Source organism: Globicephala melas, chromosome 5, assembly GCF_963455315.2.
Source record: "Globicephala melas chromosome 5, mGloMel1.2, whole genome shotgun sequence".
Taxonomy (NCBI): domain Eukaryota; kingdom Metazoa; phylum Chordata; class Mammalia; order Artiodactyla; family Delphinidae; genus Globicephala; species Globicephala melas.
In genome coordinates, this window is record NC_083318.1 from 7,867,621 (window position 1) to 7,879,754 (window position 12,134).

The 12,134-nt window shown below is 35.7% G+C and overlaps 1 protein-coding gene across 1 annotated transcript; it reads left to right on the forward strand.

The window, feature by feature from the left end:
• Positions 1–10,037: 10,037 nt before the first annotated feature.
• LOC115863740 (E3 ubiquitin-protein ligase makorin-1-like) lies at positions 10,038–11,736 on the forward strand. Its single transcript, XM_030876921.3, has 2 exons — positions 10,038–10,336; positions 10,466–11,736. The coding sequence occupies exons 1-2, from the start codon at positions 10,158–10,160 to the stop codon at positions 11,598–11,600; spliced, it is 1,314 nt and encodes a 437-aa protein (XP_030732781.1). The 5' UTR covers positions 10,038–10,157; the 3' UTR covers positions 11,601–11,736.
• The last annotated feature ends 398 nt before the right edge of the window (positions 11,737–12,134 follow it).

A 12,134-nucleotide genomic window follows, 5' to 3' on the forward strand; every position in this document is an offset into this window, starting at 1 on the left:
AGGGAGATAAAGAAGCAAATATTGACTCTGGTTGAAATGTCATAAAAGTTTTATGTGTGCCTATTTAACATTTCATAAAAATTTAAATGAATCTATAGTGCTTTACATACACCATAACCTCATAGTTAATGAAGAGCTTATTGCCTTTGTAGAAAGTAATTAAAAGGTGATTTACTGTTGATTTTCTTACAAGTATCAATGAACTTTTAAATATAGTAGTATTGTATTTTGAAATTAATAGAAATATGAAAACCATGTTTAACTTATTTAAAAATAAAAATGATGTTGTCTTTTATTCAAACCTGATAATTAAATCATGTACACTCTTAAGAAAATCTATAGAGTTGCATTTAAAATATATTTTAATATGTACTATATATTTTTGCATAAATGGCTTATGGAATGACTGACAATGCAGTTATTGAACATAAAAAAGGTTTAAACCTGATTATTTTATAATTAATTTAATCACATTCACTATAGTATAAATTAGGTTATATTATTAACAAGACATACACTTTTAATTACAAAGCACATATTTAGAAAATCAATTAATTTTATTTAAGCAACATGTTTGTTAAGAATAAAACTACTTTAAAGGGATCAAAAATGATAATTTCCTTTAAAAAGTGGAGGTCATTAAATGTTTTCATTTGAGATAGGTTTTATTTCTGTTTTTTGCAGCAATATAGGAAACCAAGAGATATGCATTTCAATAACATGTGGTCTACGTGGGAAAATATGATTTACCTCCTTCTGTCTTTACTCATATATGTATACTTCTCTTTATTCACATATTTAAAATAATTTACTACATATTTGTATCTTCTCAAATTGAAATAAAACCTGGGAAAAAGAAATAAAAATATAGGTTCCTCTACTCAAGGAAATTATAGTTGATTTAATCAAAGTATTGACTAGACAGAGGAATCCACAGGACAACATACATACTTAATGAAATACTATGATATTTATGTGTTATTGAGGATGTGAAGACTATGGAACAATATATGCATTTTGGGTTATGGAGAAAAATTATGTAGTAATTGGCATGGTCTTGTCAATAAAAACTATCATAAATCCCTGTTTAAGAAAAAAATGTATCAGAAATATGATTCCCTTTTAGAAGGCACAACACTTCAATTAAGGAAAGCTATTTTGAAGCACTATTTTTTGAACTCAAAAATACATTCTTTATTTGGGTAAATTATTTAGCTTCCTTCTGTGAGCTGAAAAAGGAGTTTATCACCGAATGAAGGAACATGGATTCACTAATCAGTCTAAGAAAAATTCTCAATAAGATTAAGTTTTATTAAACTCTTTTCTCTATCATAACAGATACATTTTGCTATTTCTATTCCTGTGTTTACTTTTCATTCAATAGAAATGAATAAAAACTCTTGTTGTTGACTAGTTTTATTACAGAGATTGACTTATCTAAATTGTAAATATTTATATTTTTATGAATGTCATAGCTGGTAAGATAAATTTTAAGCATTGTGGAATGTCATAGACCATGGAAAGTGCAGTAAATAGTGACAGTTTAAAAATGGAAACATTGTTACTCACTTCAAATATAAATTAACTTGAAATGACTCTATTCAGATGTTAGCACCTTAAATTGAATTATTTTCTCACAGACATTATTAAAAACCGCAAGTGATTTATGGTATTTAAAAGAGATGCTCTCTCCTGTATTCTTTCTATGCTTGTAAAAATAAAAAGTCTTTAGGAAGTTTCAAAATCTAATTATGAATTTATGCTTATTTATGCTTACTTGTTTTCCAATAGCCTTTCTCCAAAGAGCTCATAGCATAGACTAATGCAGAAATAGATACAATGTTAAGGACAGTCCAATATGTTACAAGCTTTAAAAGGATTTTGTTTAACATCAAATGACTGTATGTTAAAGAAGTATCTAATGCTGTCTTATTTTTTTTGTAGTTATGGTAATATTCTTTTATTTACTACTTACAAACATCTTTAATGAAGGAAGCTGAACTCCTTATAGGCTTGCAAATGGGAAGACATTAATGAATATGAAAATAACTTTCATCTTTATTGTAGCCTCTCTATTTTCTTTCTTTCCATAGCCTGAGTAACTCAACTGCTTTGGTGGGTGTATATTCTCCCTAGTTTATATAATGACAAAAAGAACTGAGCTTCAGCCTTATGCTTTTACAAAACAAAATTAATTCATTATTTGATCATCTGACCCTGATGGGTAAAATGATATTAAGAACTCTGTTCCTACTTTTTTCTCTAGCTCCAGTCATCAATAATGAATTTATTCTTATAACTGAATTTGTCTTGTATTCATTCGTTCTTGTGACTAAACGGCATAATACCCAGTAAGTCTCTAAATTGTACCTTGTTTTTTACTTCATACTTTAATAATCTTTGTATTGTACACCGATGACTGGTTATACTGCTTTAATGTCATTTTGATTTATTCCAAGAATCATCATCCTACACCAAAACATAGCACTCTTGTCTATATCCCCAAAGTCCTGAAGGTAGGAACAGTACACCTTCTTCAAAAAGATTGCAGTACTCTTCCAGAAATTTCTGAGCTATGGGTTATCTAGTTTATATTATCTGCTTGGTCGTGATCACATTCATATACCATGTGGCCCAGAATCCCCACTGGAATATACTACTAACTCTTTGAGATGTCTTGTTGCTTTGTCTGACTTCTTATCAGAGAAGATGTGTCCAAAGATTGCATAGATATTGTGGCAGCCATTATACAATGTGTTAATTTACCACACTAAATATTTACTCTCACAAGTGTTTGAATCTGTCATTACTATGGTTAGGATTTGTGTGAAATACACATATCCTCAAAACTAACCTGTCTCAAGCATGACCAAGATGGCAGAGTACAGAGACCCTGAACTCACGTCTTTCCAGAGCACATCAAAATTACAACCATTTACAAAGCAACTGTCTATGAGAATGACCTGAAGACTAGCAGAAAAGATTCTCCACGAATAAACATATAAAGAAGGAACCACAAGGAAATGGGTAGGAGGGATGGAGATGTAATATAGTCAAGACCAACACCCCTGGTAGGTGACCCAAAAACGGGGGATAATCACAATTGCAGAGGTTCTCCCAAGAAAGTGAGGGATCCAAGCCCCACTTCAGGCTCCCTAGCCCAGAGGTCCTTCACTGGAAAAATGAGCTTTCAGAATGTATAGCTTTGAAGGCAAGTGGGGCTCATGTATGGGAGAGCTAGAGAGCTGTAGGAAACAGAGACTCCACTCTTAAAGGGTGCACAAAATCTCGCCCACGTTGAGGCCCAGCACAGAGGCAGAAATGTGAAAGGAACCTGGGTCAGACTGACTTGCTGTTCTTGGAGAGACTCCTGGAGAGGCAAGAAGCAATGGAGACTCCCCTGGGGATATAGATGCCAGAAGCAGCCATTTGGGGGAACTCATTCTGCCATGAAGATGCTGGTGCTGGAGAGTTTCATTTTGGAGTCCTCCCTCTAGCCTATTAGCTCCAGAGGCTTACCCACTCACCAGTGGGCCAGGACCAGCCCCACCCCCATCCTCAGAGCCCTGCAGCCAGTTGTACCAGGAACTCACCCCATAAGTGGGCTGGTAGCCATTGCACGAGGCAGGGCCTCGTTGCCAAATTGGCCAGGGGCCATCCCTGCCTACTAGTGTGCCCACAGTGGTCATCCCTGCCACAACAGAAAGGTCCACAAGTCCCATATAGGGGGCACCTCTGTTGACCAATGGTGAGTGTGCTGTTGGGCCCCATAGAACATCTCCTACATAAAGTCATTTCTCCAAGATCAGGAAATGTAACAGACTTACTTAATACAAATAAATTAACACAAAGAATTAGACAAAATGAAGAGACATGGAATATGTTTCAAACAAAGGAACAAGACAAAACCCAGAAGAAGAATTAAACAAAATAGAGGTAAGCAATCTACCTGATAAATGTTCATGGTAGTGATCATAAACATGCTCAATGAACTTGGGAGAAGAATGGATGAACACAGTGAGGATTTTAACAAAGAGTTGAAATATAAAGAAGAAGCAAACAAAGATGAAGAATACAATAAATTTTTAAAAATACACTAAAGGAACCAACAGTAGATTAGATTATATAGAGAAACAGATCAGCAAATTGAAAGACAGTGTAGAGGAAATCACTTAAGCAGAACAGAAAAAAGAAAAAAAGTATTTTAAAAATGAAGGTAATTTAAGAGACCTCTAGAACAACATCAGGTGTAATAACATGCACACTATGTAGACGAGGAAGAGATAGATAACTTATTTGAAGAAATAGTAACTGAAAACTTCCCCAATATATTTCCCTGTGCTTGCTGTACAATATACCCTTGTTCCTTATTCATTTTATACATAGCAGTTAGTGTCTCTTTATTCCATACCACTATCTCACTCCTCCCTCCTTTCCTCTCCCCACTGGTGACCACTAGTTTGTTCTCTATATCTGTGAGTCTGCTTCTGTTTTGTTACATACATTCATTTGTTTTATTTTTAAATTCCACACATAAGTGGTAATATACAGTATTTTTCTTCTTTATCCATTCATCTGTTTATGGGAAAGTAGGTTGCTTCCATAACTTGGCTACAGTAAATAATGCTGCTATGAACATTGGAGTGCATGTGTCTTTTTGAATTAGTGTTTTCATTTCTTTGGATATATACCCAACAGTTGAATTCCTGGATCATGTGGTAATTCTATTTTTAATTTTTTGAGGAACCTCCATACAGTTTTCCATAGTGGCTTCAGCAATTCACAGTCCCATCAATAGTGTACTAGAGTTCCCTTTTCCCCGTATCCCTACCAACATTTGTTATTCTTATACTTTTTCATGTTAGCCATTTTGACAGGTGTTAGGTGATATTGTGGTTTTAATTTGGATTTCTCTGGTGATTAGCGATGTTGAGCATTTTTTTGATGTTCCTGTCGGCCATTTGTATTTCTTCTTTGGAAAAATGTGTATTCAGTTCTTTGGCCCATTTTCTAATAGTGTACCTACAGAGTCTTTGGAGTTTTCTACAACAACCCATCATGTTATCTTGGAAAAATTATGATTCTTTTTTGTTTTTTCTAATCTTTATGTCATTAATTTATTTTACTTATTTCATTATGCTAATTAAGAATATGAGTATAATGTTTATGATAAACTGTGATTGTTGAGATCCTTGTATTATTTGTTATTTTAAAATTATTGTCCTAGGATTTCCCAATTTTTCAAGATTGATGTTGTGCAATAAAAGTTTTGTAGGTAATCTTCATCATGTTACAGAAGCCTTCTTTGTTTCCTAGGTTTTTAAAGATTTTCTTAATACTAGGAAGACATATCAGACTTTGACAATACATATTCTGAATCTGCCATGTATATTTTTTATTATGTTTACTCTGTTAATGCATTAAATAGTATTTATAGATTTCATTTGTTTACGTACACTTGTTCATTCTCAAAATAAAATCAACTTTTCATTTTGAATTAACTATTACTTATACTACTAGAATATAGCATTAGTAGTTTGTTAAAGATACTGTGCTCTTTGTTGAGGAAGAAATTGACTATAATACTCCTTGGTAAAGTTTCTATCTCTTTTTGGTATGAAGGTAATCTAGTACCACTGAGTGAGCTGGAGAGTATTCCCTCTTATATATTTGCTTGAAAACTTTGGCCACCATTGGAATGATATGTTCCAGGAACATCTTGTGGCACTTCACTTTAACAAGCACCTGGACCATGTGTTTTCCTTGTGAGTTTTATTATGAATATTTCAGTTCATTTAGAATTTATAGGGGTATCCAGGTTTTCTGTGATTCACATGCAAGTTATATTTTTCTAGAAACTTTGGTGTTTTATCACAATCCTCAAAAGTTAATATTATATTTATTTTCACATGCAGATATTTCTGATTTATTATCATTGATATTATATTTTATGTGTGTCTATTCCTTTTTGTTTCTTGCTCAATCTTTTCTATCTTATTTTATTTTTTTAATGGAACAAACATTGCATTTATTTTTTTTCTTTATATTATGTTTGTTTTCTGTTTCTTTGCTTTCTAACTTTATCTGTACTATCACCTTCATTTTTGTCTTCCTTGGCTAAATTATTTTTAATGTCTGAAAATACATCATTCAGTACATTAACCCCCTTTTTGGTAATAAAAATTTCAAATGCAATAAAAATAATTTTCACTTAGAGAAATTCTGTTCTTAGCTTAAATTTGTCTTTTATAACTAATAGACTGTCAATTGGTGAATGTTGTGATTTTATTATATTTTATTTCATTAAATTAATTATATATCTTATTTAAATGATTGTTATCTCAGGTGTTCTATGATCTCATCTATTAACTTTTACTAATAAGGCTATATAATTACTCCCTTTGAATATAAATGTATCATATTAAGCATGTGCTCCAGTCTCTCAGGATCATTTTGGATTATGATTCTTTCACCCAGAGATTTAAATATTTGTTATCTGTACCTTGATTGAAATGTTCTTTAAATTACTGATAAAAATTAAAAAGTATAAAAGCAAAGGAAAGGTCTTTGGCAATGCTAAAGATATCTGTGGAATAACATCAATTCCTTGATCTTATTTTTTATGTATGGTCACTCATCACATTAATATTACACATAACTCAACTTTCTCTTTATAAGTTACCTCAAAAACATTCAGCAGTGATACCAAAGTATTGTTTTTCAAAGAAAAGTCAGCGTGATGCCATATGTGTGTGTATGTGTGTGTGTGTGTGTGTGTGTGTGTGTGTGTGTGGGTTGGGGAAAAGTATTAATAAACGTCCAGAGTTGTTATTTGAAAACTATTAAACACCCACTTTGTTTTTTACAATTATATATTATAAGAAAAGTCAATAATTCATAACTTTTTAAATTTCATCTTGTCCTTTCTTAATGTTTGAAGGATAGTATCATTTAAAAATGACTATCATATTTCTTTACATATATCACATTACTTCTATCATTTCTCCTCTACTCAGTTATTGTGTATCTTACTTTACATTTCTTCAGAGATATCTAGTGAGTGCTGCTTATGAAGGTCAAGGTCATATCCCAGTGGAGAGATGCAATGAAGGAATGCACTGTCCACCTGCTCTGCTGGTGTGAAGTTCTGATCTCCACCTACTTGTTCATAGAGGCACCTGTGGAACTCCAGCAACTAGAATGACTAGATGAATTATCAAGAGGAAAACTATTACTTCAGGTCAAAGAAGAGAAAAAAAATGATTCAAATGAAGGAAAAAGAACAAATTTTACTATATGGGCCCAAACAAATACTATCTGTTGAGTGTGTGTGCATGTGTGTGTGTGTGTGTGTGTGTGTGTGCATGCATGCACATAACTTTAAGATAAATGATGAGGCTTTGAAATATTTTCTTTTACTGAAGTATAGTTAATGTCCAACATTATATAAGTTACAGGTGTACAATATAGTGATTCACAATTTTAAAGGTTATACTCCATTTATAGTCATTATAAAATACTGGCCACATTTCCTGTGTTGTACAATATATCCTTGTAGCTTAGTTTATACATAATAGTTTGTACCCCTCAATCCCCTACCCCTATGAGGCTTTGAAATATTTTAAATGCAGACATGTTGAAGGCAAATATAATTTATTCCATTGAAATAACTGATTATTGATATAATGCAATTATTTTCTTAGTAAAGCATTGATTAAAATATGACATTTTTTCAAAATAAATTAGTAAACTCTATTTAGCCTCTTCATTTCTTATTTAAACATAAATGTAGATAGTAATGAGAATTGTTGAGTGTGTCCATCACGACCAGTAAAATGTAAACTTTCTTACTTGTAAATTTGATTATTTAATATTGTTAGCAAATTTCCTCAAGGTTGAATCTGTATTTACACATTTCAAAACATAACTTTGACTAATTTAAATGCAGCAGGAGAACATGAACTCACCTATAATTAACTGACATTAAATAGCAATACTAAGAACGAGGCCTAAGAGCTTGTGCCTCTAATCCACAGAAGGCCTGACCCTAATGGCCAAGAGCACTTCAATTAAGTTTCATTGCTCTTCATTACATTTCCTCAATATATGTGTCTGATGTGATTGTTTTTGCTCTCACAAGAGAATGGGACTTTTGATAAGGGTTAGAGGTAACTGGATTTTATATTATTTAATTCTAATGGGAAATCTCCTTAGGGTTTTTAGAATCAACTATTCAGTGGTATTCTTTCTTCTTCCTTGGATTATTATGGTTTCCTATTTTTACACAGAATACTTAACGACTTTAATTGTTCATTTTACTCTATGCATAGATGTGCTTTTGTAACACAGGAATGCACAACAACTGCTTTTTGTGACAAAAGCAGAGCAAGAGAAACAGCAGCAACCCAGATTAATAAGGTTATATTCAAACAGTCTCTCATACCTTACGAAGATCTTTGTGTTAAAGCTTTAAGTGGTTCATTCAACATATATTATTTCATATATCAATATATCAGAAGTTGTGAGTCTCAGGTAAAAGATATCCAAGGAGCAAAAGCTATTGGTGAGCAGATATCATTCTATATATTACATTGTACAATAGAGAGATCAGATGGTTGAGATTTAAAAGAAATATTCATATTCCTTCCAGGTAGTGATAAAATGTCAGCAGCAAGAATGGAGAATGAACAACTGGTGTGAATGGCAACAACATGCAAACACATGCACACATGCACACACACACACAGAAATCCAAACAATGAGAAGTAATGTGCATCTTGGTAAATAAAGCTCTTAGATGCTATGGCACAATGTCAGATGTTAGGAGACAGGAGGAAACAATAATATCCCCTTCTGAGAGATCCGAAATAATAAAGACAGTAATTGGGTACATTGCTCATTGTTGCTAGGTCATAGAAACAAGTTCACATGATTCTATCTATTAATGAATGCAAGCAGGGAGTAGAGTTTTTATTAAATAAAATATGATGCATTGTTTAGTCAGGCACATGAAGTAGATCTAAACTAGGAAAAATATAGGGAGATATGTTTATAAATAGAGGCAAAATTAAGTGAAAGTTTATATGATTACTATTTATAAAATGCATGTTTTTTACCAAATATCTTCCTTTATTTTTACATAAAAAATATTTTTGACTCATTATTTTGATAAGAGTAGTTCTAGTTTGTTCACAGTGGTTCAGAGTGCAGATATATTTAGTAAAGTATAAAGAAATGCAAGAGGATAAAAAATACAAATTCAGAATTTTAAGCACCTCTGTGTGGAAGAGGAATACAATCAGTAAAGATTTAACTCTAAGTTTTATTTGTTAATAGTGGAGATAGAGTATTTTTATATTCTTTATACCTTTTATATATCTGAAATATTTCAAAATAAATTAAAACTTTTTCCAAAATTTTTGACAACACAACTAATAGATTAATGGTAATGGTACATATTGTAGTAACTTGAGGATAGAAATGGAGCAAGAATACCATAAGTTAGGATTTGAGAAGGATCTGATATTAGAACTGAGGGCACTGAAGCATGCCTGCATTACAGGTCTGCCCCTATTGAGTAATTTTTTACCTTCCATCTTGGTCAGTAGCAAAATCTCTTTCCACAATAAAACATTCTTCAACTGAGAAGGGTCAACACTAATGGATCTTAAATAAATATTAGTATTGTAGATATCCTAGTAATTTTTACACCAAAACTTCTTTCACAACCCACTCATAATTTTTCAGGAGCACTTGTGTGTGTATTTGTACAGTCCTTGTACATATAAAAATGTTTATTGAGTGACTGTGTATGTGGGTGTGTGGGTGTGAACATACATACTTCCACATTCAGTTCTGCACAGGTTTGATTTATATCTCCTCCTGAATTATCTGCTCTCATTTCTTTTTTACCCAATTATTTCTAGTAAATAGAGGTACAGAATGTTACTATGTTTTATAGTCTGTGGAAGACAATAAATTATGAGGTGGCCTTAATATTATAATACACCGAGACGCGACGCGGGGCAGAGGGGAACGAGCTGGCGCCTCACTGTCCTTCTCCACCCCTCGCCTTGCCGCCTTCTCCTCCCCGCAGCCGGACCGGAATTATGTGATCCCGGAAGTTCCGGCGCCATTGCTGTGTGGGATAAACAGTAATGGCGGAGGCTGCATCTCCCGGAACAACAGCCACAACATCAGGAGCACGAGCGGCAGCGGCGGCAGTGGCCTCCCCCACCCCTACCCCCACAGTCACCTCCCCGTCCCTGGGGGCGGGGGGCGGGGGAGGCGGCAGCGACGGCAGCAGCGGCGGCTGGACTAAACAGGTCACCTGCAGGTATTTCATGCATGGGGTTTGTAAGGAAGGAGATAACTGTCGATACTCACATGACCTCTCTGACAGTCCATATGGTATAGTGTGCAAGTATTTTCAGCGAGGGTACTGTATTTACGGAGACCGCTGCAGATATGAACACAGCAAGCCATTGAAACAGGAAGAAGCAACTGCTACAGATCTAACTGCAAAGTCACCCCTTGCTGCTTCCTCAAGTCTCTCATCAGTAGTTGGACCGATTGTTGAAATGAATATGTGCGAAGCTGAGTCAAGAAATTCAAACTTTTCAACTGTAGGAGCAGGTTCAGAAGACTGGGTGAACGCCATTGAGTTTGTTCCTGGGCAGCCCTACTGTGGCCGTACTGCCCCTTCCTCCACTGAAGCACCCCTGCAGGGCTCAGTGACCAAGGAAGAATCAGAGAAGGAGCAAACTGCAGTGGAAACAAAGAAGCAGCTCTGCCCCTATGCTGCGGTGGGAGAGTGCCGATATGGGGAGAACTGTGTGTATCTCCACGGAGACTCGTGTGATATGTGTGGGCTGCAGGTCCTCCATCCAATGGATGCTGCCCAAAGATCACAACATATAAAATCTTGCATCGAGGCCCATGAGAAGGACATGGAGCTCTCGTTTGCCGTGCAGCGCAGCAAGGACATGGTGTGTGGGATCTGCATGGAGGTGGTCTATGAAAAAGCCAACCCCAGCGAGCGCCGCTTCGGGATCCTCTCCAACTGCAACCACACCTACTGTCTCAAGTGTATTCGCAAGTGGAGGAGTGCTAAGCAATTTGAGAGCAAGATCATAAAGTCCTGCCCAGAATGCCGCATCACATCTAACTTTGCCATTCCAAGTGAGTACTGGGTGGAGGAGAAAGAAGAGAAGCAGAAACTCATTCAGAAATACAAGGAGGCAATGAGCAACAAGGCGTGCAGGTATTTTGATGAAGGACGCGGGAGCTGTCCATTTGGAGGGAACTGTTTTTACAAGCATGCGTACCCTGATGGCCGTAGGGAGGAGCCACAGAGACAGAAAGTGGGAACATCAAGCAGATACCGGGCCCAACGAAGGAACCACTTCTGGGAGCTCATTGAGGAAAGAGAGCACGGCAACCCCTTCGACAACGACGACGAAGAGGTTGTCACCTTCGAGCTGGGCGAGATGTTGCTTATGCTTTTGGCTGCAGGTGGGGACGACGACCTGACGGACTCTGAAGACGAGTGGGACTTGTTTCACGATGAGCTGGAAGATTTTTATGACTTGGATCTATAGCAGCTTTGCGGGGCGTGTGAACTGGTCTGCTGAGCCTCAGACGGCAGCCGTCCCCGCTCGTGGCGGCAGCGCCCGTGGTTCTCTTCTAGGCAGGCCTCTCAACTCCAGGTGCTGTCGTAATAAGTTTTACCCAGGGCCTGTCTTCTCAATTCCTCACCTTTCTCCAAGGAGTATGTTGTTTTCTCTGTTTCAAAAAGTTACAAAAATAAATCTTAAAGTTAGTTTTTTTTGTAACATGAATTTAACTGTCAGACAGTTAGAGTGTACGTTTGTTGCGTCATCTGTTTTCAGCCAGATTCACACAGTTCAAGGGTAGCATTTCTGGATTTGCAGTACTCACTTTTGAGGACCCCAGGTTCAAAAGTAACAGCATTGGCCCTGCTGTGGGGTCCAAGAATTGGGGTGATAGGTGAAGGATCTGAACTGTGGCATGTAGCCTTCTGCTATAGACTTAGGCAGATGCTTGAGGTTTCTGGTGAATTCTGCACATCTGTGTTTTTATATCTGTTCCCTGCCCTGTAATCCCCACCCTGT